Source organism: Perca fluviatilis, chromosome 11, assembly GCF_010015445.1.
Source record: "Perca fluviatilis chromosome 11, GENO_Pfluv_1.0, whole genome shotgun sequence".
Classification (NCBI taxonomy): Eukaryota; Metazoa; Chordata; class Actinopteri; order Perciformes; family Percidae; genus Perca; species Perca fluviatilis.
In genome coordinates this window covers 32,330,245-32,357,321 of record NC_053122.1, presented here as the reverse complement: position 1 = coordinate 32,357,321, position 27,077 = coordinate 32,330,245, and the positions used below count along the sequence as shown (strand labels likewise).

The 27,077-nt window shown below is 38.9% G+C and overlaps 1 protein-coding gene and 1 long non-coding RNA gene across 5 annotated transcripts; one reads left to right on the top strand and one right to left on the bottom strand.

Annotated features, from left to right (window-relative positions):
* Window positions 1–1,499: 1,499 nt before the first annotated feature.
* On the bottom strand, window positions 1,500–10,033 carry LOC120568561. 4 transcript variants are annotated; one of them, XM_039816146.1, is made up of 6 exons: window positions 9,939–10,015; window positions 5,317–5,337; window positions 4,469–4,580; window positions 3,567–3,869; window positions 3,192–3,482; window positions 1,500–2,055 (listed from the first exon to the last, which is right to left on the bottom strand). In XM_039816146.1, exons 3-6 carry the CDS (start codon window positions 4,515–4,517, stop codon window positions 1,961–1,963), a joined length of 738 nt encoding a protein of 245 aa, XP_039672080.1. In that variant the 5' UTR covers window positions 4,518–4,580; window positions 5,317–5,337; window positions 9,939–10,015; the 3' UTR covers window positions 1,500–1,960. The 4 variants fall into 4 exon arrangements, with proteins under 4 accessions (XP_039672080.1, XP_039672079.1, XP_039672081.1 ...); XM_039816145.1 differs by lacking the exon at window positions 5,317–5,337 and having other exon boundaries at window positions 4,469–4,604; window positions 9,939–10,033; XM_039816147.1 differs by lacking the exon at window positions 5,317–5,337 and having other exon boundaries at window positions 9,939–10,018.
* LOC120568563 lies at window positions 4,641–26,493 on the top strand. Its single transcript, XR_005640733.1, has 3 exons — window positions 4,641–4,775; window positions 15,954–16,213; window positions 24,212–26,493. It is a non-coding gene; the product is annotated as an uncharacterized LOC120568563 (long non-coding RNA).
* The last annotated feature ends 584 nt before the right edge of the window (window positions 26,494–27,077 follow it).

Genomic DNA, 27,077 nt, shown 5'->3' with positions numbered 1-27,077 from the left:
CTGTTTGGATGCTGGCATAAGAAAACAGCAGAAAATCTTTTGTTATTGTGGCCTCCATGTTTTCACACACCTGATGCTCTAGGCTACGGCCAACCATTGGTGGTAGTCATGCAAAAAGTTGTTATGCCAAACGCCAATATAACAGAAGAAGAAGAAGAAGAACACGCATCCCGACCATGTTAACGCTGCCAGTCGGAAAAACAACGTAACCAGGGGGGCGGTGCCTGTTATTCCGAGGTGGCATGAACGCAGGGTTATTTCTGGCCCAGCAATGATTTTGTGCTACTTAAGAACCCTTTTACTGGTTCGGAGCTGGTACTTTGGTGGTCGAAAAACAAAGAACCGATTTGAAACTAGGCTCTGGCTCCGAACCAGCACCAGCTCTGCCTTGGTGGAAAAGGGGTAACAGTCCCCTCTCAGAACAGACTGAGTGGTTCTATTCTTAGAGTTTTTTTGTTTAATAAAAGAATTGAGTGGTGGAGGAGCTTTACCATTTAGGATTTTAAACATTAGACAGGTGTCATTGTATTTGATTAGATTTTCCCAACTAAGGATGTCATATTTGTTAAGAATTTTACAATGATGATAAGTATTGTGTTTTCTGTCTAGCACTTTGAGGGCCTGTTTATACAGAGAGAGAAATCTGAAGCAACCTTGTGGTGCTCAGTTCATAAAGAAGCCTGCCGTATCATTGCTGTATCTGTTAATCAGATGTTATTAGACAGTTTTCTGATCCTACCTTGTGCCTCTATGCAGACCAGCAGTCCCAGTATCACAAAGATAGACATGACAGAGTCTCTGTCCAGTTGTCCTGCCTGACTGCACGACGCAACTGTGTGGGTGTTGTGTTTGCTCTAACAGACACACCACAGGGTTAAACATTTTGTCACATTTTCCTGTCAAAACCACAATCACTGTTCATGAACTTCCCTTTTGGACGTTCCTCTTTGAACATTGAAGTCATTGAAAATATGCTAAACAAGAGTAATGCAGTCTCCTTTGGGTAATTTAAATAAATAGTAGCACTTATTTTTAATCAACTTTCTACCAAGTTTCTAGCAAGTTTCCCCAGAGAGTTAGCTTCAGGATAATTTTCTCCATGTCATTTGAAAGGACAAAAAGATGAGGAACAAAAGAAGTAAAAAACATCAAAATTTAGTCCACTGCATAAAAACTACAAAATACTGTAGTCGTGTATACTGTGTCTTCTTGGTGGCTCAATGCACTGCAACAATAACCACTTCCTCTTTCATAGCTCTATGATTAACACCTCTTGCGTCTCCGATGACTCAGTGTGGAAAACTAAACAGACCTCTGGCAAACTGGTAAACTACTTGTATGTTCCCTCTGAATACAGACATTGTTTGCTGAAGAAAGGAGAACCTGCACAGGCCTCTTTACACAATAACCACTCTGCACTAGGAAACTGTAACAATTATCAGAAAAACAACCAAAAGTAACAAAAAATCTTTCCATTAATTCACAAAATGACCACAAAGTATAAGATGAGTATAGTTTTAATGAATCTCAGATACTGCATTTACCCAAAGATGAACAAATATAATAACATCCTGTACACATAAACATACACATATATATGGTTAGAACATTGTTAATAACATTCAGGATTACATCAAGGCTAGTTATTGTGTCTTTGCTCTTTATCATATACATATAAATATAGTTTTTTGTAAAGGAGATTACATGCTTGTAAAGTATTTTGGAACATCTCTGTAAAATAATTTGATTTACAAACTGAGCACAGTGGTTATTGGGTATAATCAATGGATAATTTAGAATCATCAGCATTTGTGTAAAAGGTGCCCTGTGGAGTTTTCTTGGAAAGAAACAATATTTATATGAAGTTATACCTGCAAAATTGCATTTAAAGTATAATTTAAGATTTACAAACGAGTTGAAATACATTTTCCCCAGATTTTATACAAATACTTTTTAAATCTTACATTGTTTGCACCCATGTGATGATCAGACCGACAGACAACACGGCTGTCTTCAGCAGGCACACAGAGACACCAGCAGAGACACTCTCTGGACCTGGAACACAACATTACAAAACTCACACAACAGATCCACACTGTGACTCTGCAGGGCTACAGGACTGGACGCAACATATCAGTTAAGATATCTTTGTGGACTATGTAGTTTAATTCCTACAATTCAAAATACATGCACAGTAAAGTGCAATGGAGTTCTACTGACTGTTAAACAGCATGATGTTGATGCTGTTTCTTTGTTCTTCAGTTTAACAGGTATATAGTTGTGCTAATTCACACAATCAAGGGCCGTCCCATATGTTCTGTTCTTAATAATACACATATAGAGGCAGGTGGCCCATTCTATGCCAAACACAGTAACACATTATTATTATTATTATTATTTTTTTTTATATATTATCATCATTTAATGTTCCTTCAACCCCTGTGTTGTCTTCCTGTAGTCCATGAACCTTTTGTGGTTCCGGGTCAAATTGAAAATGACCTTTTTTTGTGCATTTTCCTTTTTCTATGCTTTTATCACTTTTTTCATTAAAAAAGCAGAAATTATGAATTATTTTGACTAGTAGTTGAGATCAGAGGATGCTGAGTGGATCACAGTCTGGTTTATGTCAAAGTTTAGTCAGGATACTGTTTTGAAACCATTTAAAAAAAAAGTTAAATGCTATAACACACCCCCAACCGGCTCGTCAGACACCGCCTACCAAGAGCCTGGGTCTGTCCGAGGTTTCTTCCCAAGAGGGAGTTTTTCCTCGCCACTGCTTGCTCTTGAGGGACTTATTGTAATTGTTGGGGCTTTGTAAATTATAGTGTGGTCTAGACCTACTCTATCTGTAAAGTGTCTCGAGATAACCTGTTATGATTTGATACTACAAATAAAATTGAATTGAATTGAATATTAATGAAATGAAACACCCAAAATTCAATGAAAGTAATCATTAATTTTACCTGCAAAGAACGTTCTATGGGTTCCATACATCCGTGTTATTTTTGGACATTTTGAATCAAAGAAACCCATGAGAAATAAGGGTGGTTTAGTGGTTTAGTCATGTTCAGAATTTATATAAAGCTTTTTTTGAAAAAAATGTGTTTGTGTGTTTTTATGCTCTAAGTCTAAATTTCAAACTGTTCATTAGGATATTATCAGCTGTTTGTGGTTTAGTCTTTCAGTCTTACCAGTATGTCGAGGGCAGACGTTTTTAATTGGTTTCATGTCCTTTGTCCAGCTGACCTGGTTGCTATGGTTACAGATGATGGAAAAATTGGACAGGTAGACATGGAGAGCAGCACCAGATGGTGGGACCAGTTGTCTCTCTCCTCCCTCCTGACTGCAGGTGTTGGTGTGGGTGTCACATCTAAAGGTGCTGTTAATGTGAGAGTCCTTTGCTCTGCAGCTCACTGCCAGGTTACACCAGTCTGAGCTGTTAGACACAGAGTCCACTGACAGTTTAACTGGAGACACTGGATCTGAGGTGGGAGAGGCAGGTGGAGAGGTTTTAGAAACATGGCAGCAGAAACTCTCCATCAGTGTCTGATCGTTAATAAACTCACCTTGAACTGTGATCTTGTATCCAGTTATTTGTTTATCTTTATCCCCAGACACTATTAAAGTATAAACTCCACTGTCTGCCTCTTGTAGATTCTTCAATTTCACAGAGTAGTTCTCAAGCAACTCAATCCTTTCAGAGTAATCATCAGAGACTTTTGGTCCTCTACCAGGTAGAAATCGTACTAAATTAACTGTTTTATTGAATCTCCAGAAAACAGAATCATCTGTAGAAACATCAGCTGTGGTGACATTCAGAAGCACATCCTCTCCCTTCTTCACAAACACAGGAGTCACAGCACTGGGCTCTGTAAAACAGTAGACACACCATACGATCAAAATACCACATATTATAAAGTCATTCAGTCAATACTGGCTGTTACTCCATTTATGTACTTCATGTATGACATACTGTATAGGATCATCATTATCACGAAAAATACATTTTGTGAAGTTATGTGTAATAAAACAAATGCTTCACCATTCTATTCCAAATGACTACAACTATGACCACTAATAATATTAACTTTTGACACAGGTGGCCCAGGATAGAGAGGAAACTAAACTCAATACCTAACCTTTAAATGTTTGAAGTCTTAAACTCGTAACTTTTTTTTTTTTTTTATCTACACAAAGAATCAGGAAATATTTATTGGAATTAAATCACTTTACTCACTTTACATACATTCTTAGAAATCAGTCCCTCTACTTAGATATGTAACCATTTAGTTCATTTGTTTGGTTATACAAACAAAGGAAAGCTAATTCAATTACTCTCCTGACGTGTGTATCGGTAATCATAAGATGAAATCTGAAGCAACCTTGTGGTCCTCAGTTCATAAAGAAGCCTGCCGTATCATTGCTGTATCTGTTAATCAGATGTTATTAGACAGTGTTCTGATCCTACCTTGTGCCTCTATGCAGACCAGCAGTCCCAGTATCACAAAGATAGACATGACAGAGTCCAGTCCAGTTCTGCCTGACTGCACGATGCGAACAGTGTGGGGGTTGGGTTTGCTCTAACAGACACAAAACGGGATTTCCTGTCAAAACCACAAACACTGTCAGAATGTCACCATGTTCATGTACTTCCTTATTTTTATCGTTCCTCTCTAAACTCTGCTATAAGGCTCGATATCTGTTAAATTCAATCCATCATCAAGGAAGCAGATTTGAACATTGAAGTCGGTGAAGAGCACTGCAGTCTCCTTTGGGTAATTTGAATAAATACTAGCACAATATTTATGTTTTTTTAATTAACTTAATATGAACTAGTTTTGCAAGTTAGCTTCAGGATAATTGTCACTGTCATGTCAGGACAAGAAGATGAGGAACAAACCATGAGAAAAAAAAGAAGAAAAACATTTAAATTGTGTCGATAAATTGCATTAAAAAAACTACACAATAGTTTGCTGCAACAATAACCACTTCCTTTATCATTGCTCTACGATTAACACCTCTTGCATTATCAGATGACTCAGTGTACAAAACAGAAGAGACCTCTGGTAAACTGGTAAACTATACTTGTATGTTCCCACTGAATTCTAGTTTGCCTAAAAAGGGGAACCTGCAAAGGCCTCTTTTCACAATAATCACTATGCACTAGGAAACAGATATACAAGTAACAGAAACCCAACCAAAAGTGTAACAAAAAAAAGGAAGTGCGTCTGTTTTTTATGTAGGCCATGCATTTAATTTGACCTGTACTTTTGAGTGCTTTCCATTGCACAAGTGATATAAAACAAATAGACACACCTGAAACACTTGTGGTGGGGGCTGAAAGCAGGCAGCGATACAGGTGCGGGGCAGCAGCAGCATTGGCAAAGCAGAGAAGGGGAAATTGTGCAGATTAAATAGACCGCCAAATTGAAGGGGTGTGTTTGGTAAATGATACAGGGAGTGAGGCATGTCACGTGTTTGTACAGCGGTGCAGCACGAGTTGACTTGTTGTACTAGCTCGCAGGCGTCGCCCCATATACTATATATAAATCAGATGTTAAAATGCAGTTTAAGTTATTGTTTTTCTAAATCTATCCTATTCAGTTAAATTCACATCATATTGCCTGGTTGATTCCTCTGTAATGCCTGACATTCTGGTTTCATTTACAATTGTTGTATTGTATTGTATTGTAGTTTTTTGTCACTGTTTTGGTAATCATAACGGCGAGGTGTTAGTTTCTTGTGATGTGTATCACAGTAAAGAGGTTTTCTTTACAGAATCCCGACATTAATCTTTTGATTCTGACTCTTCTGCCCTCGGTTGAGTGTGTGGCTACTCAGCCTATGCAGCGAGCTAAACATACAGTAAAAGGAGGTGGTTCCCGGAATGACAAGACACAGTTTTCTCTTCTTAGTGCCTTTACCTCATTTTTCTGATTTTGTAAAACTGTGAAACATACAAACAAATTGTATTAAAGATACATTATTTAACGAACCAAGACTCATAGCTGTGAATTTAAATGCTGGAAGTGATCAGAAATTCAAGATATAAGTATCACAAACTACATTTTTAAATAATTCAGGTTGTATCAGTTTGCCAGCATGTGGTCGCAGAATATACTGCAGCTGATTACAGTTTCAGTACACAGAGTTACAGGCAGTTCAAAATACTGTTCAACATATCTGTAATCCCAACATTATTTACTGCTACTGTAGAAGAAAGTTGCAAATTTGTTTCTCTTTTTACTATTCTGTAAAAGTATAACAGCTCTTTCCTCTTTAGTTAGATTTAGTAGAACGTGAACTCAGCAAGCCTTAATCAAAGCTACACTGGAAAACAAGAACTTCTCGTTTTACTTTTACAACCTGACGATCTGGATTGTGAGAAAAACAGTGCTAACATTGGCTTATACTATATCGTGTATGGAGCTAGATTTGTTTCTTTATTACATGCGAGAAAATAAATGATCTGAGAGAAAAAAAAAGTTTGAGAGCAAAAGTTATCACACTGATAGCAAAAAAGCATTTTATAAGAGAAAAAAAAATATTTGAGAGAAAAAGTTTTCATACCAACAGCAAAAAATAATAATATTTGAGACTAAAAAAAGTTTTGAGAGAAAGTATTTTCTCATAGAACATAAAAAAATATAAATTTGAAATTTTTTAAATTATTTCTGAGAAAAGAAAATCTATCTCAAAATACTTTTTTAAACTCTCAAATATATATTTTTTGCTATAAGTGTGAAAACATTTTCTCAAAAAAAAAAAGTGTTTCTCTCAAAACGTTTTTCTTTTTGCTCTCAAAACCTAAGTCTTAGCTCTCGATGCAATTTCTTGCTCTCGTGTCAGGATTTTGCTCTCGCTGTGAAAATAATGTCATAGGGCGGGCCCCATTCATATTGGCCAGTCGGGTGAGCCGCCGTCTTGTCTTGGGAGTCGAACTGAATCATTACACTGGCTGAGCAAGCTCAGCATCACTGAAGATTAAACATTAAATAGGCTAACCCTAAATGTAAGCTAGTTTGCCATTACTGATGTGTTTGTCAGATTGACATGGACAAAGAATAGCACTCATATTTATGAATGTGTATTATATTATTAGCATGCTAATTGCTAGAAAAGCTAATCACTAATTTGCCATCATGCTAGGTAAACTTGCAAACTCACCTGGTTTGTACCATTTTTAAATCAAATGCCAAATGAATATGTTGATTTAGATAGTTTCACTCCTTATTTAGTGAGCTAGTTTCTACCTTTGCCCTTGCTAGCCTCAAAGCACCTGAAGAGTAACTGCTTGATCATCATATACAACCTCCTGTACAACTTTCAGCTAGTCTGCATGGAAGGTGGCAACCCTATAGCTAGCCAACGTTAGATAGTGATTGATATACCGTTTGAAAGTGTCCCACCTAGTTTTGTGTAAAATAGTCTTTGTATGGTTGTTGCACACTATGGTTGTTGAAAACATACCCCATGAAATGAGACGGCACTTGGGTACATCATCATATATACTTAGGTCTGTTTGCAATCAATATTTCTATACACTGCATGGTGTGTTTATCTGTTTCAGTTATCACTGTTTTGAATGTCATTGATGTTCAGAAACACTTTTTGTTAAAAAAAGTCTTTATTTCCCAAAAAAATAAACATAACATGCAAAAACATTATAGAAAAATGTAGAGAACCATTATCAACTATTAGAACAATAACTTAGATGTCACACTAAAAAAGGCACTCAAATGTATAAAACTAAAAGACACACAAGACCACAAACAAACAAAACTACAGCTATTCTGAAATTCCAGACCATAGTGTGATGCCTGTTGGCCAGTAACCTTTCCCTCCAACCCCATTTCTTTCATTAGTGTCCTGTATCATAACCAACAACAATGTACAGGTACATGAACAGGAATGAATTCAAATGATTACTGCTCGTTTTCAGCCAGAAAGTGGATCAGCTGCTGGGTTTCCTCCGGCGTCCCTGTGTGATACAGGACGGTATATGTAAAGCATGTGTCTCCAAAGCAAGTAGTGTTATGCACTGATATCAAACTAATTTCGCTGCTAATGGAGTTTAGTTAACAATGTAGACATGCATGCAGTCAAGGCAGAGAAATGCGGGACTGTTGTGCAAATCAGCAATGTAACGTTAACGTTAGCATAGCAAGCTAGCGATTTTTAAAAACATTTCAGTTACAAATATAGCTGCAAATATCTATGTACATGATTGTGTAGAGCACAAAACAAGAATGTCGTAATTTTTAAATCAATTCTTTAAAGTGATGGTTCGGAGTAATTTCACCCTAGGGTCCTTTGCACCATGATCTCGAGCCAAACAGCCCCCCAGAAGCTTTTTTCACCTGGGTCGAACATTGGGAGCGTTATCGTGGCGTAGCGTTATCAGCTGAATAGCTTAGCGCAGAGGCTAATGGATCCGAAGTGTCTCTTAACATTACCCCACTAATAATGCCGAAATGATACCAAACGTCTACAGTAGTACAAATAGGTTATGCACTCATAAAACGATGGATTGTAAAATTTGTAAGTACACCAGAAGTTTATGTAAATAACACTTGCCTGCTGGCTTCTGCTCTCTGCTGCTGCTGCTGTTACTACCGGGCAGTAAGAGTGCTTAGGGACATTTACAAATTACAACACCGAAAAGAGATGCAACAAAAATATTTATTAATTTAATGATTAAATAAGGTAATGTCTCCAAACTTACCTCAATTATTACTTGTCTCCTGCTAGTTATACTACAGCACTTACTTTAAAAATAAGTTAAATTAAAAAATATTTTTGTTGCATCTCTTTTCGTTGTTGTAATTTGTAGATGTCCCTAAGCACTCGTCTTATAGCAGCAACAACAACAGCAGAGAGCAGAAGCCAGCAGGCAAGTGTTATTTACATAACTTCTGGTGTACCTAAAACTTTACAATCCATCGTTTTATGAGTGCGCCAACTATATAACTAGTGTAGACCTTTGGTATCATTTCGGGCAGTATTAGTGGGGTAATGTCGAGAACTCCGGATCCTATTAGCTCTGCGCTAAGCTATTCAGCGGCTAACGCACTCTCGCTAACTCTCCCAATGTTAGAACCAGGTGAAAAACTTCTGGGGGTGTTTGCCCGAATGGCGGCCTAAGGGTGAAATTACTCGAACCATCACTCTAAGCAATACTTACATTTATGGGTCTCTCTGTCGAGTTGGCAGCCATTGTTCCTTGTTGCGCAGTATCTGGATACCCCTGGCTGGCATTGCTCAGCCAGTGTAATGATTCAGTTCGACTCCCAAGACAAGACGGTGCTAACCCGACTGGCCAATAGGAACGTGGCCCCGCCCATGACATTATTTTCACAGCGAGAGCAAAATGACACGAGCAAGAAGAAATTGCATCGAGAGCAAAGACTTAGGTTTTGAGAGCAAGAAGAAAAACGTTTTGAGAGAAACACTTTTTTTTTTTGGTTTGGAAAATGTTTTCACACTGATAGCAAAAATATATATATTTGAGAGTTTAAAAAGTATTTTGAGAGAGATTTTCTTTTCTCAGAAATAATTTAAAAAATTTCAATATATTTTTTTATGTTCTATGAGAAAATACTTTCTCTCAAAACTTTTTTTAGTCTCAAATATTATTATTTTTTGCTGTTGGTATGAAAACTTTTTCTCTCAAATATTTTTTTTTCTCTCATAAAATGCTTTTTTGCTATCAGTGTGATAACTTTTGCTCTCAAACTTTTTTTTTCCTCTCAGATCATTTATTTTCTCGCATGTAATAAAGAAACAAATCTAGCTCCATAATCGTGCAACCACATACTAAACAGAAGCTAGCGACATTAGCTTGACTTAGATCACAAACAACCTTTGCTTGTAAGAGTTAAAATAACCTCTTAAGTAATCAGAACTTTAGAAAACAAAATTGACCACTAATTACTTACAGATTATAGCATGTCAAACCTTCCCAAGACATAAGGGGTCTGAGAGGAATGTAGCATGTCAACTCCTTTGGACATTTTCTCACCGCGTGCAACAAACTTGTTCCTGCTGCCTCCACACATTAGGCTCGTTCGAGATGAACTGCCTGTAAAGTAGACGAGAGCAGGCGGCAGCAGCGGGGGGCGGTGACAAAAGCCTGCTCTCAAATCGGACAGTTTTCCAGCTGACTCCAGCAGCCTTCAGGCTGAACAGTAAGTGACACAAACACTGTGGTCAAGTCGGGTCCGATTCCGGTTTAATAAAATGTTATCAGACCCATATATCAGCTCCTACACAGTCTCCAGTTGTTTTTATTATGACAGAGTAGCTGTCAAATGCTACATGCGATCTGTTGCTGATTTTAACAACAGACTGTAGATGATCTGTAATCTGAACAGATTTAGTCTCTCTGACTTCTAAACATAACTATCAGCCCCACAACATGTGTTCTGTAAGGAATAAGCCTTTAAATCAGACAAATAGCAGTTAAAATCCCTCCGATTCAAAATCAATAAAAAGTTTATATAAAACGTCGTCATGTTGAGTCGATTCTGAACCAATCAGCTGTTCGATCAGCTGAGAGGCCGGCGTTTCCCAGCATGCCCTGGGTCCACCTGCGTCCGCCTGGCTCTTGCAAATAGGCTCGTTCGAGATGAGCCAGATCTGCGCAGAATCGATCACTGGCGACCGCCGCCCAATGCATGCCGGTTAGATTTGTGTCTGACTTGATCCAAGGGGGTAAGCTTCGCTTCAGAACTCGAGCCATCATGGCGCCATTTTGTTGCTAACTGGCCACCTCCTGTTAGCATTCCGCTGACCGCCATTTTTTTTTTACGTCACTTGACTGAGAATAACTTTACATCCGAAGCGTTTAAAGACTCAATTTGTCCATTGTTTAGTTCGAAAGAAACACAACAACGTATAAAAGGCTCCATTACCTTGTACCTCAAGTTATGGCTCCGTAGCAGACGTTTTTGTAAAAATAGGCTAACGATTGTGTCATAACCAAGTGACTTACTGTCGCACAGTAGAGGAATTACCGTATAGTACAGGAGAAGCTCGCAGGCAGTTTGGACTTACGTTAGCTGTTTAGGTTTAATTACTAATGTTAACTAGCATGTTAGTTAGCAATAATTAGCTTGTGCTTATGTTATCTCCTTACATATACCTACACTCTCCATCTCTGTAAGATTGGGAATGATTGAGATTTCTCTTGGCACAGCTACCAGAAGACTTACAACTTTCAGACACGTTGCTCACGTCACATTTACGCTGTCTCTGTCAGTTGGAGGCTGCGCAGTAAAGCTGGCCATCACCGGAAAAGTGCTTCTAATAGCCTTCACTGGTCTCCGTCCAGAGCAACGGGGTCTATTGGTCCATTAATATATATGTCAATAGGCTCGTTCAAGATGAGCCAGATCTGCGCAGATCTGCGCAGAATCGATCACCGGCGATCGCCGCCCGTTGCATGCCGGTTAGATTTGTGTCCGACTTGATCCCGACTTGCTCTGACGTCATGCACACGTGGGCAACGATAATCTCACGAGACCAAGGCGGCCGCAGTTCTGAGACGCAGGTAGCGCAGTTGCTTTTCACCAACTGCAAGAGCCAGGCGGACGCAGGTGGACCCAGGGCATGCTGGGAAACGCCGGCCTCTCAGCTGATCGAACAGCTGATTGGTTCAGAATCGACTCAACATGATGACGTTTTATATAAACTTTTTATTGATTTTGACAGAATTTTAACTGCATTTTAACTGCTATTTGTCTGATTTAAAAGCTTATTCTGTACAGAACACATGTTGTGAGGCTGATAGTTATGTTTACAAGTCAGAGAGACTAAATCTGTTCAGATTACGGATCACCTACAGTGTGTTGTTAATTAAAATCAGCAACAGATCGCATGTAGAGCATTTTGAAAGCTACTCTGTCATAATAAAACCAACTGGAGACTGTGTAGGAGCAGATATATGGGTCTGATAACATTTTATTAAATCGGAATCGGACCACAGTGTTTGTGTCACTTCCTGTTCAGCCTGAAGGCTGCTGGAATCACCTGAAAACTGTCCGACTTGAGAGCGGACTTTTGTCACCGCCCCCCGCTGCTGCCGCCTGCTCTCGTCTACTTTACAGGCGAGGCACAGTTCATCTCGAACGAGCCTGTCGGTGAAAAGCAACTGCGCTACCTGCGTCTCAGAACTGCGGCCGCCTTGGTCTCGTGAGATTATCGTTGCCCACGTGTGCATGACGTCAGAGCAAGTCGGGATCAAGTCGGACACAAATCTAACCGGCATGCATACGCCGTTCAAAACGCCGTGCGAATTGTGACGAATTGTGACCCTTTTGGCTTTCCATAGCCTAGTACCACCGAGCGCCGTCTCGCACACGCAATATATAATAGAAGAAGAACTCCAAAAAAACACACTAAAGGAGATACTGACCCCTAGTGGGAAAATAAAGAAATGCACCAGCGAATGAATACAATACTATTGAACATAGAGGGACAGAATACTGACATACAGCAAGAAGTGAGTGAGAAGAAGCCAAATCTGTCGAACAAACAATGACAGATTTGGCTTTAATGGATCATCTGCATTTCGATTAAATGCAATTCAATCATAATCTTTCCCAATCCGCAAACCCCTGAATCTCAAACCCATGCAGCTGATAAATAAATCTTTCATTGCTTCACTCCAGGTAGGAATGCCAGCACGATGTCTTCCAACAGAATACATGTTTGCATGTATCTTTCCAATTTGCAGTGTTTATATATCTGCTGTATTTCCTTATTCAAACATGCTGTATAAATTTAAGGAAGTGCTTTGAAGGATCAAACGCTGCCTGCATATTTTACAGGTCCAGTGTTCCAGGCTGGACTCCTGCCCAGCCAAACCTTGTATTTAAACCAGAGCAGTTCACAGACCCGCTGGTTGGTTTATATCTCATCAGATTAATCTCTGCATCTATAAACTCTCTGTGAAAGAAGAGGCTTTAGAGGCATTAACACTGAGGAGGAATAATCTGCCACCAGTGTTCACTTATTAGCCAGGGATTTTTACAAAATGACTCAGATAATCCATCTTTAAATAGAGGAAGGATGCAACATTCTGAATAAATATGCATTATAAACTGCTGACAAAATGTGAATGTCAACGTTTACAAGAGAAAGGTCTCTATATAGCCAGGAATCCTCATTGTCATCCACTTAATTTATTCAGATCTACTACCATACAGTAGATTTGCATAATATTTGTAGAGTTTGATATTTTATTTCAGCGTGCAAGCTTTTCCGCATTTGAGGTGTCCAGCCATTCAAAACTGAATATGCTATGACATGTATTCAGCGATAGGAAGTAGCAGAATCAAGGTTTCTTTATCTTTTATTAAACTAGAGTACAATGTTAAGATTTATCAGACATCAAAATCAGACGTCTGATGATGTTCCTATTTGGACCATAAATTAAAGGCCGGTCAGTATGATTTATGAGACTATCTGGATGCATGTAGAAAGGACTTGTGTAGGCCCTAGTTCTTCAATTCTCCTCCTCACAGTGTCATTTGAGAGAGGTAGTGCTTTCAATTTATTAGCTGCTTCTGTCCCGAGGATAACTTAACACATTTCAACCGCCGATGGAAGTTCTTGTCAATGACATACTATAATATAAAAACAGAAATGTCTCGCTCTTTCTACGGAAAAAGGATTTTGTTTTACACTTATATTCCCCGTTCTTTGTAATCAAATGTCACTTTAGCTTGGCTGGCTTCACGGCTTTGTTAGCTAGCACCTTAAGACATACTGTATGATGCATTTTGGTCTCCCGTCGCTGTTCTCAATAAAACCAAATTGGACTGTCAGCATTATCAATTTAGCTAGTTTGGGCCAAGCACTTGACGAGGTTGACTGCCTCAGATATTTGTCCTAACTACGCACCAACAATAACAGTTCGTTCACTTCGTTGTGGCTTGCGCAAAGTGATTAATTCATGACAGATTGACTTGATGTGTCACAATCATATCAAAGGTTCTATTGGCCCAAAGTTAATGTGAGTGGGAGTAATAGAAAATAATTGTTTTATGGGCGCAAATGGTCCCCATCTATAAATATGCACTTTCATTGTTTTTCTTCATAATTTATAATCAAATATTTTGCAAAACCCAAGCTATGTTTCCAATGACCCCACTTTGAGAACTACTGGTGTAGAGGTTGAGACATTTCAAAGTTTAAGTCTGACCTTTAAATATAGCACCCAAATGCAGCTGCCGGAATGCATTATTCCTCAATGTTTACTCAAAATCAGTCCAGTGACTTTGTGCATTTAGAAACGTCTGTCTGAATTATTTACACTCTCATCTGTTCTATTTAGGGAGGAGCTTTTGAAAGGTTGGGGAGGAGTCTTTGAATTTTGTTAATATAACAATGTACACGATGTTTAAGGTAATTAAAGTGAAATTAAATTGTCCAACTTTTACTCTTGTTGATCACAACAAATAAAAGTGAATTATGATAACTTTGTACATGTTAAACTGAGATACCGGGCCAAATAAAGTTTAAAAACTCTCTCACAGACACAAACACATAGTATAACATGTCATTGAAAAGTCATAATAATTCATAGTATAGTATGTCATAAAAATCTCACAGTTAAATATGTCATAAAATATCTTAAAAAGTCATTAAAAGTCAGAGTATAGAATGTCATTTAAATATCATTAAAAGTCATTAAAAGTCAGAGTATAGAATGTCATTTAAATATCATTAAAAAGTCACAGTATAGTATGTCATAAAAAGTCATAGTATAGTGTGTCATAAATAATAAATAAAAAGTATAGTACGTAATAGAATATCACAAACACATAGTATGGTATAACATAATACATCATGAAAATATATGTTTGTATGTATATGTATAGTATGTCGAAAAAAGTGATAAAAAATGGAAATACAGTATTTCAAAAAATAGCCATAGTATAGTTTGTCAAAAAAGTCATAGTTTAGTATATTGAAAAAGTCACAAAAAAGTCAAAGTATCGTATGTTATGGAATGTTGAAAATAAAAATAAAAAAGTCTCAGTATAATGTCAAAAATAGTGTGTCGTAAAATGTGATAAAAAGTCATATTATAGTATGTAAAAAAAGTAATGTATCGAAAAAAGTCATAGTATGTATCCCGAAAAAAAGTGGTAAAAAAGTCATAGTATAACTTTTTTTGAAGTTCTATACAATGACTTTTTTCGACATGCTATACTATGACTTTATATCACCTTTTTCAACATACTATACTATGACTATTTTTGACATACAATGACTGTTTTATCACTTTTTCCAACATACAATGCTATAACTATTTTTGACATACTATACTATGACTTTTTTCGACATACTACACTATAACTTTTTTCGACATTCTATACTATGACTTTTTTATTTCTTTTTTCGATATACTATACTATGACTTTATCACTTTTTCCGACGTACTATAATATAACTATTTTTGACATACTCTACAATGACTTTTTATCACTCTTTTTCGAAATGCTATACTATGGCTTTTTTTGATATACTATTCTAAGACTTTTTTAAATCACATTTCTGACATACTCTTCTATGACTTTTTATCCTTTTTTTCAACATACAATAATAGGACTATTCTTGACATACTATACTATGACTTTTTTATCACTTTTTCCGACATAATGACAATGACTTTTTTATTGTTTTTTTAATATTTTAATTTGTCACTGTAACAATGAAATTAAGTGCAGTCCTTGTCAAGTGCCAAACATCTATGAGGTAATATATGCCTAAATAAATACAGAAATAAAGAATGCTACTACTGCATTAATGCTAAAAACATATAGGAGACACACCCATGCAGGCATCAACATTTAAAAATTGCACATAGGCCTATTGACATAGATCAGTTGTGGGAGCTACTGGCCGGTAGTCGTTGAGAGTTGTTATGTTTGTTTTTTGGGCAGGGAGACTATGATGGAGGACTTCAGGCAGGATGGACAGTGAGCTGAGAGAGTGACTGTTTGAAGATCATAGTAAAGAATCCCACTAGCTGGTCTGCAAAGTCCTTCAGTGCATATCCGCAGACGGCATCAGGGCCGGCCACCTTCCGCGAGTTGACTGTCTCTGGGTACGCCTCACCTCATGCTCCTCTACCATGTGGATGGTGTCGCTGTGGGCTGCTGAATGTGGTGTGGCTGCCTCTGGTGGTTTAACCTCAAAGCAGGTGACCTACTATAATTATTTTTGACATACATATATGTCAAAAATATACTATATACATATAGTATGACTTTTTTTTCAACCTAGTATACTAAGACATTTTTCGCCACACTATGCTATGACTTTTTATTACTTTTTTTTCCAACATGCTATACTACGACTTATTTCGACATACTATACTTTGACTCTTTCATCAGTTTTGATAAAGAAGTCATAGTATAGTATGTAAAAAATAGTTGAAAAAAGTCATCAAAAGTCTGGAAGAACATAAAAACTTCCCAAAAAAAGACCCTTGACTGCCGATCGATCCAAAGGTCAGAGTCAACAACTGAGTCATAGTATGATAAGTCTAAATAAGTCATGGTATAGTATGTAAAAATTTACGCTGATTTTCAGGTTCATAACTGTATTTCAAGGTTGTATCAGAATAGTTTTACATGGTTTAATTTTCAAAAAACACCATATTTTTGTTGTACTGTACAGCTCTCTCTCACTGCTGCAGATCCTCTTTTCACCTGGTCTCTGTTTTAGCCAAGGGGGTAAGCTTCGCTTCAGAACTCGAGCCATCATGGCGCCATTTTGTTGCTAACTGGCCATCACCTCTTGTTAGCATTCCGCTGACCGCCATTTTTTTTTTACGTCACTTGACTGAGAATAACGTTACATCCGAAGCGTTAAAAGACTCGATTTGTCCATTGTTTAGTTCTAAAGAAACACAACAACGTATAAAAAGCTCAATTACCTTGTATCTCACGTTATGTCTCCGTAGCAGACGCTTTTGTAAAAATACGCTAACGATTGTGTCATAACTAAGTGACTTACTGTCGCACAGTAGAGGAATTACCGTATAGTACAGGAGAAGCTCGCAGGCAGTTTGGACTTACGTTAGCTGTTTAGATTTAATTACTAATGTTAACTAGCATGTTAGTTAGCAATAATTAGCCTGTGCTTATGTTATCTCCTTACATATACCTACGCTCTCCGTCTCTGTAAGATTGGGAATGATTGAGATTTCTCTTGGCACAGCTACCAGAACACTTACAACTTTCAGACACGTTGCTCACGTCACATTTACGCTGTCTCTCTCAGTTGGAGGCTGCGCAGTAAAGCTGGCCATCACCGGAAAAGTGCTTCTAATAGCCTTCACTGGTCTCCGTCCAGAGCAACGGGGTCTATTGGTCCATTATATACTGTCTATGGTTTTAGCTACAGAGTGAGACCTCTTTTCTTCTTCTTCTTCTGTAATATCTTTGATTGCACTCACACATGCGCAGTAGCTCAGATGTAGAGCATGTCAGCTAGCTAGCTCCATAGACAGTAAAAGAAAGGTTGTTTCTCCAACTTCGGTCAGTTACAAGGCAGGATTAGCTGGGAGACTTCTTCTAAACAAGGGCGCACATGTAAGTAGTTCTTTTGTAGATTATGGTGAACTTGTGTGTGTTGTAGCAGTGCTTTGCTATTGAGAACGAGGTAGTATGCTAACGTTAGCATGCTAACGCTAGCATGCTAACGGTTGCGGTTAGCCAGCTCGTTGAAATAAGTAATATTATAGTATGTAAAAAATAGTCATATTATAGTATGTCAAAAAAAGTCATAGTATAGTATTTCAAGAAGAGTCATAATATAGCATGCCGAAAAAAGTAATAAAAAAGTCATACTAAAGTATGTCAAAAATAGTCATAATAACCCAGACAGCAAAATGTATTTGGGCCAGATTTGGACCAGGTCTTCATTAGCATTTGGCGCAGATCCGCTAAACGGACCTGGGCCGGGCTCATCTGTTCCAACGGCCCAATACCGGAACAGGTTGGAATTACGGATCAGAGACAGATCTGGGCCAGAATTGGCCCAGTACAGTTATTAATGCCATGACGTGTGGTGCGGATCTGGCCCAGACTCATATTTTACATCTGGGGCTCATCTGGCCCTGATCTGTGATTCATATTTACAAATATCCACGCAATTTGTAATTTTCAAAATAGTTTTTATTTTTTATTTTAAAAAGGCAAAAGAGAAAACTACAGCATGAACAACCATCTGACGTGAATCCAGATGCACAAAAAGAGAAAAAGCATATGATTAAAGATCATTGTTAATTATTCAAATTACAAAAAAAAATACAAAACCAAGTAACCTAATGTGAACACTGCGCCTACTGTAGGTATATTTACTGCTCATTAGTTGGGTGAAACCGGGCACGGCGTCCACCCCCGCAGTCTTAAGGCAGATCTGATGGCTGTTGATTTATCTCCGTGTCCGTGGCTTTGTCAGACATGCGATTCTTCCTCATTGCTCCTGTAAGACGTAGCCTACAAAAAGCACACAAAGCAAAGAAACAAACAGTATGTTAGATTAAGTATTCAAAGATTATTTATTACATGACATTATAGTAAAATGCTTGCACAAATGTGACGTGGTGTGTAGTGAGTGAATGAGTGAGAGAGTGATTAAGTAAAGACTAACAAAACTAACAAAAGACGGTTTAGCCTAGTGGGTAGCGCTAACAAACGATTTTGCAGCTAACACACAATGGACACGATATTCAGTAATTTTGGTGAATAATAAGCAAAGATCACTGATTCAGCCTTAAAGCCTGTTCACATTAGTTGTGGATGTTTAAAAGAACCTATAGCTACTACAAGCATAGCCTAGCTATAGGTCTACTAGCCTACCCAGCGTATTGTCTGACACGTCTCTGGTTGTCAGAATGTCAGTGTAAACTAAGTTTGTAAAAGTTTATGTTTAGCCTATACATATTTAACATATTAACATGACATCAACAGCAGTTTACTTTTACAATTTTACTTGTATAATGCACTTACCAATAATCACAAAGACGGTGCAGCCTGCAGTCTTCCTCTCTGCATTTCAAATAGAGTTGCGGGTTTATGCAGGAAAAAAACGTTCCGTTAGTTGTGGCGCGTCCGGTCTGCGCAGCTCCTGCGGATCTGGCCCACACCCGCCGGGCGGACTCAATTCAGTTGTAGCGCGTCCGGTCTGCGCAACTCCCGTGGATCTGGCCCAGACCCGCCGGGCGGACTCAATTCAGTTGTGGCGCGTCCGGTCTGCGCAACTCCCGTGGATCTGGCCCAGACCCGCCGGGCGGACCCCATTCAGTTGTGGCGCGTCCGGTCTGCGCAACTCCCGTGGATCCGGCCCACATCATGATGTATTAGAACGGGCCCACACCCGCCGAGCGGACTCAATTCAGTTGTGGCGCGTCCGGTCTGCGCAGCTCCCGTGGATCCGGCCCGCACTCGCTGGGCGGACATGTGGCGTGTCTGGTCTGCGCAGCTGTCCCGGATCTGCGTCGCACCCGCCGGACGGACTGTCATTCTCAGAAGCTACAGACAAGTCTGGCGCAAAGTTGGTGCAGATCTGCATACTGAGTGTGACTGCTGCGCGAATCTGCTGATTCGAAAACGGATCTGGCACAGATGTAAATGCTGTCTGGGAAAGCATGTCGAAAAAGCTGATAAAAAGTCATAGCATAGTGCAGAAAAAAAGACCCTGTCCAGACTGGGGATCGATCCAAATGTCAGAGTCTGCATTGCTTTCTAGCTAGTGTTATTTGCAGCAATGCAAACCACTCAACCACCATCCATTAAGTAACAATTGGAAAACAGCGATAAAAAAGTCATAGTATGCTATGTCGACATGAGTGGTAGTATAGTATGTAAAACTTAGTCATAGTATAGCATGTCGAAAGAAAGTGATAAAAAGTCATAGTATAGCATGTCGAAAAAAGTGATGAACAAGTCATAGTTTAGTATGTCAAAAATAGTCATATTATACTGTGGAAAAATGATAAAAAATAAAATAAAATAAATCAAAGTATAGAATGTCATAGGGGTGTTATCGCGATGCAAAAATGTTACAATATGTATCGTAGAGGTATGGCGATTTTTTTTTTATTTATTTATTTTTTTTACTACCACCATGTGCTGACACACATACCAGACGGCCGACCATCGGCAGAAAAGCCAGTCAAGATGATCAGTCGCGTCCCTGAGGTCCAAAAAACTGCCTCGGGACACATCAAAAAGACGAGAGGAGACGAGACGTAATACGCCTCCATAACAGCAGGCGGCACTAATCTGTATTGTTGCCCAAGAAATGACAACCGGCAGCTGATTGGACGAATGTGTCACATGGGTTTGTTTTCTCCGGAAATTCAAAGCCAGACTGTCATGGCGGCCGTTCAGAATACGATCTCATATTGTACTAAAATAGTTCATTGAAACGTGTTTCTGAAAACATTTTAAGCGAGAAATAGGCCGTGCAGTTGCTGAATCTGTCTTCATTTCAGATCAACAAAGGTCAGTTTAAAAGATTTTCATCAGATTTTGAGAGACTCTAGTCACCTCATTCTGCTCGCCATTTCCGGGTGAGTCCCGACGGCCCTGCCGCCGACCGAACATGTCAGGTCGGCGAAAATGAACGCCGACAGCCCCCCCAGACTGACGACGGCACGGGACACACCGAACAGATTCGTGTCACTGACCTCGCCAGACTGTCCAACGGCCGAAAATCGGCCCTGTGTGTCCCGGCCTATGATGTCCGTTTAATCCTATTGGTTGAGCTACCGTACCCGCGTCATGTTTACATTCACTGCATTCATGCTCCAATGAATAGGATATGACGTCCGTTTAACCCTATTGGTTGAGCTACCGCACCCGTGTAACGCTTGCATTCACTGCATCAACGCTCAAATGAATCGCTTGAATTAGGGCCGGATTGGGACTCATTTTCAGCCCTGGATTTTCATGCCTTAGACCGGCCCACTTTACTTCACGAATGACTATATTAAAAAAATTTAATCAAAACCTTAGTATATAGGTCTGCAATAATGCTTGCTCTTGAGGGAATTACTGGAATTGTTGGAATTGTTGGGGCTTTGTAAATTATAGAGTGTGGTCTAGACCTACTCTATCTGTAAAGTGTCTCGAGATAACTTATGTTATGATTTGATACTATAAATAAAATTGAATTGAATTGAATAGTGCCCTGTCCTCTACATCCTTGTAATTCGGTGTATTTTGTAAAATATCACTATTTCCAAGTGTTGTCTCACAATGTAGATTTATTAGAAAAGTTAACATCTTAACAACAACCCAATGATGTTGAACAATATCAGAATCTGTTTCTGTGCAAATAAGTAATCACAGATTAAATAAAGAACAAGATACATTGTATTGCACTTTCTAATGACACCATAATCTATTTTTTCCTTTGAATAGTTCATACAACTTTCAAAATGGGTCACAAGTAATATTTGGTCATAAAAAGTGATTATATTGTAGCTAATCTGATCATGTTTGCTTGTTCACACACTGTGATACAACAGCTTACAGTAGATGTGCCATCCACACTGACAGCAGCTATCCCTAATGCACACTACTGGCTCTGCTTCTGACACTAAATCACATTTTATAAATTGTCATAATTCTCAGGACATATCTCTCCTTTTTACAAAGCTTTCTGATCAAGTCAAGTCAGTGTCATTATGGTAGTGCCGAATCATCTGGCATCATTAATTATCCCAGGGCATTTTTCATATAGAGCAGGTCAACACCACACTCTTATTAATTCTTATAATACTCAGTCAATGATCAACCCTACCTGCCCAAACTGGAGTTCTGGGCTCATATAGCTGCTGCTTGGTAACCTTACTGGCTCTTCATTGTCACTGTTAGCAGCAAACTGGACTAGTAGGCCTACTAGCTGCTGCTGCGGAGCTATAAGAACAAGTTTGATTCATATACATAAACGCTGGTTTGCAGGCACTTCTCCTAACTAACTTAGCTAACCTGTCTCACTGTCTCAGCTCTACTTTTAAAATTGACGCTTTTTCTGTGCCGTTTTGCGCTTTCTATTACCCGTTTAAAACATCTTCTTTTTGCTCGCGGTGGCATCCTCCAACAAGCCCCAGTGACTTGTGTACGATGACGGTTTGTTGTTGTTTTTTAGCAAGGTGCTGCCGTCGGAGGACTCCGAACATAAATAGGTCATCATTAACCAGGCTGCACTCTGCGAGTGGGCTGCAAGAAAAAATAAATACTGTAAATACAAAAAGTGGGCTGCGAGTGCAGGCAGCATAGGGACAGCATCCATAATATTCAACTATGATTTCAACCCAGTGCCATACCTGAACACCGGCCCTCACAACCAAACAACCAGACCGGCCCACCGGGAATTCTCCCGGTGCTCCCGATTAGCCAATCCGGGCCTGGCTTGAATTGAGCAGTAGCAGGGCAAAATGAGTTCGACTTCAACTGAAATTGAAATAGAGGATGCCCTGTCCACTTACAAGTCCGACGTCTGGCAGCATTTTGGTTTTCCAGTTACTCAACAGGAGGATGGTAAAAAAACAGACAAAACACGAACTGTGTGTAAATAGACAGTTATTGAACACTGTTAATGTTAAATAAATCTGTTATTTGATTTTCAGTTGAAGTTTTGCATTTTTTTCAAAATATTGTGATACATCGTATCGTGAACCCAGTATCGTGATACATATCGAATCGTGAGCTGAGTGTATCGTTACACCCCTAGTATTTCCAAAAACGTCATGGAAAAGTCATAGGATAGTATGTTGAAAAAAGCTATAGTATAGTATGTCAAAAATGTCATAGTATGTCAAAAACAGTTACAATATAGCATTTCGACATTTTTTCATAAAAAGTCACAGGACAGTTTTGAAAAAAAGACCCTGCCCAGACCAAGTCAGAGTATGCAGTGCCTACTGGCTGGTGTTATTTGCAGCAGTGCTAACCACTGAGCAATCATCCACTGAATGAAATATGTCGAAAACCAACACATTCTGACTCCCATCTCGTAAAATACGGACATTAGGTCATGTGCCTTTGTCGTTATTGATGCTAAAAGTCTCATTTAGCGTCATAGTCATAGTATGATATGTCAAAATAAGTCATAGGATAGTTTGTAAAAAATAGTCATAGTATAGCATGTCGAAAAAAAGTGATAAAAGTCATAGTAGCCGGCGAAGAAGTATGTATCTAATCAAATATCATAGTATGTCATAAAAATATCTTAAGTCATAGTATGGTATAACATAAAAAATGATAAAAGTCAAAATAGTATAGTATGTCATAAAAATATCTTAATAAGTCATAGCATAGTGTAAAATAAAAAATGTCATTAAAAGTCATGCATGGTATTGTATGCCATGAAAATATGATAAAAGTCATAGTATACTATATCATTAAATATGATAAAAAGTCACATATAGTATTTCATAAAAAGTCATACTATAGCATGCCATGTCATAAACAATGTCATGAAAAGTATAGTATGCCATTGAATATCAGAAAAAGTCACAGTATAATATGTCATTAAATATAAAAAGTCACTGTATAGTATGTCATGAAACTATCACAAAAAGCCATAGTATATAGTATGTCATAAAAACTTAATAAAAAGTCATAGTATAGTATAACATAAAACATTACATATTCCTGCTTTTATAGATCATTCATGCTACTTAACAATTTTTGCTTTGTCATTTAGGCAAATAAATAAATTCTCGAATCCCCTTGGATGGTTTTTGGACCTCTGTATTTCTAAATCCCTGCGTACAGTACGGCTGCTTGTGCAGGAAGACCTTCTTTGTTGATGTGATGGAGCTCAGATATTTACTCCTATATTTTTTTATTCACTTTTAAAAAAATTAAAATGTAGATTTATTTTAATGGTTAAAATGGCCGAATTAAAAGATCTTGATTATTACATGAAACAGCGATCAACAGCCTTCCTCCAACAATCCTGTCATTGGCAACAAGCTCCAAGAACACATATCGGTCAGACCCTGATTTGTAATCAAGTCATATCCAAAGTGTCTGTCTCCATTCTTCTGTCCCTGAACCCAGCAGACAACGTTGGCACACACAAGGACATCTATTATGTGTCACATCATCCTTTGCTTCAGTCATAAATAATTGCCTAGATCCTAATTTAAACGCTCCCTTGTCTTTCCACTCAGCCCTCAATACCGCTCCTCCACCACAGGATGGCGACGGCATCAAACAGAAGAAAAACACAACCCACTTGACGACTTCTCTGCCTCGGAGACACAAAGCCTGTGACATCATCTGCGGAGGGACAGAGGGTGTGCGAAGGACAAATGTCCTGAAATGCATTACATCATTCTGCACTAATATGATAATATATCTCAGGCTGTGAGTGCGGTGCCAAGCATGAGAGGGGCCATAATCCATACGACTGCTTCAAATGTGAACAAGGGGATAAAATGAAAGTGGACGTGGTAGTGGAGAAGTAGGGGGGGGGGGGTCTGCTGGAGTCGGGAGTGCAGTGCTGAAGGTTATTCCAGACATTATTCTTCAATGAGAGCAGGAGGAGAGAGGAGAGGATCATCACTATTACACACTAAGTAAAGATGAGGAAGGGAGGCTAAAACGCTTCCTTGTCTGTCTTCTGTCCTTGTCCTTCTTTTTCCTGTCATATCTGTTCTTTCTTTCTTGCTTTCGCTTTTTCTCAACCCTCATTTTTCCTGTCATTCAGAGGAGAGGAGGACCGAGGAGAGAAAGGAGACAAAGATGTGTAAGAAAAAGGTTGCAGAGTCGAAAGAAGGACTGACAAGTCGCAAAAGGGAGGATTTGAAAAGGATGTAAGAGGTGAGAGAGTGAGGGAGGAGAAGAATTGAGAGAGGAGAGGTGAGGAAATGAGAGGAAACAGAAGAATGAAAAGAGAGAGATTGGGAGAAAAAGGTAGACAATGGGAGAAAAGGGGAGAGGAGGAGAAAGTTGGAGAGAATTGAAGAGCTACCGCAAAATCTAAAAAGAGGAGAGGTGAGAGGATGAATAAGGAGAAAAAAAGCAGAAAGGAAGAGCGAGGGAAGATGCAAAGGAGAGGAGGAAAAAGTTGCTGTGATGTGAGAAGAAGTGACAACATGAGGTTAGGGAAGAGAGGAGAGGAGAAGGGAAAAGATGAGGCAGGAGAGGTCGGACTTTGTAGAGACAAAACAGTTAGAAGATGTGAAAGGAGGACTGAGAAGAGGAAATAGGAGAGGAGATCAGAGGAAGGACAGAGAGATGAGAGGAGGAGGTAAGGAGGTGAACAGAGAAAATGTGAAATGAGGAGTAAGGAGTGGAGAGACGAGGGTAGGGGACATGAAAGAAGGACTGAGGACACAGCTTAAAGAGAAATCATTGAAATGGGAAGAAAACAAAGAAGAAAAGGGGAGGTGAGGATAGAAGAAGAGAGAGAGGTGAAAGTAGGGTTTTTGGGGTTTTCAAAGTCCCTTTATTTGATCATTTTCAGAGAAGAATTACAATAACAAAAAAACAAAAAGGACTCAGAACATGTAGAAGAAAAACGCGGGAGAGGTGGAGAAGGTAATGTAAAAAGGAATGAGAAGATGAGGCAAAAGAAGAGGACTACAACACTACATGGACGGAGGGAAAAGAGAGGAAAAAAGAGGAGAGAGAGGATGATTGACAATATGATGCAAGGAAAGATGAAAGATCAGACAGTACGAGAAGTGAAAGGACAGTAGGAGAGGAGAAATGAGAAAAAAGGATGACAGAAGAGGGTAAGAGAGGTGAAAAGAAGGGAAAGGAGAAGGTTGGAGATGTTAGGGAAAAACTGGGAAGATGATGCATGGCTGAAGAAACCAAATGAAAAAAGAGAGGAGGAGACGAGATGTGATGTGATAGGAGGACTGAAGAGAAGAAGTAGAAGGAGAGGAGAGGAGGACACAGGGCAAAGCAAAACAAAGAGACAAGGCGAAGGAGTGAAAGAGAAGAAGAAAGGAGAGACAAAATGGAGAAAGAAGAAAGGAAAAGGTTACAAAGATGAGATGAGGACTAACAGGATGATTTAAGGAGAGAGAGCAAAGACAAGACTGAAGGAGAGGAGAGGAGAGGAGAGGAGTTGCTCTGCATGTTTTTCATGTGCACAATGTCTTCTTTTGCCATTTCCAGCCACAGCTGTTAGTAAAGTTTAATGCTTTTCTGATGCTTTCGACTGGTTCTCTTACTGCAGGGGGGCCACCAAATTATTGATAATTTTTTTGAAAGTTGTTTTCAAAAAATGAAAATGTCTTAACATGAATCCAACAGATATAAATCAGTCTATTTGTGGAGAAAAAAACCCATTGATGATAGGCTTACAGACCTGTAGGTAAGGTAGTCTCTAAAGCCAGCCACATACAGTTCATAAGGATTCACTGTGCCACATGTTTTTTAACATTAAAACATGATTTATAAAATCATGCCAACAATTATTTTATCAGCTTAGTATTCTATGCAACAACAAAAAAATGGTATGTATAAAGGCTTTAGGCCGCCCTATTGTAGGCCCAGTTTAATATGCACTTCATTTTATACAATATATGTAGTAGGGGATCCCTGCTCTGTCTCTTTCAGTTAAGGGGTCCTTTGTTTAAAAAAACGTTGAATCAGAATCAGAATACTTCATTGATCCCCTCAGGGAAATTATTTAGTTGAAGACCCCTGCATTAGAGGAGCGGTAAAGAGACTAGGCAGAAGGGAGGAGAGAAAGAGAAGAAGCGAAAAAGAGTAGAGAGGAGGAGAGGAGGACGGAGCAAAAATGAGTTTTTAATGAGAGACTCTGCAGACGTTTGTCTTGGCGTTGTGCTCCGAGCTCCACTGTCAGGCTCACATTCAGGTAAACACTGTGCATGCCCTGCTGCCGGAGTGCTATACATAGACACACAGCCATACCGAGTTTGACCTGAATAAACAGCAGTATGTGTGATGCACAAACTTCATTCAAAGTAAATTGCTGAAACATTTTTAAGCCACATCCTGGAGCCTAGTTTCTAAAAATACAAAGTGTAATTTCATAAAATAAACTCTCTGGAAACT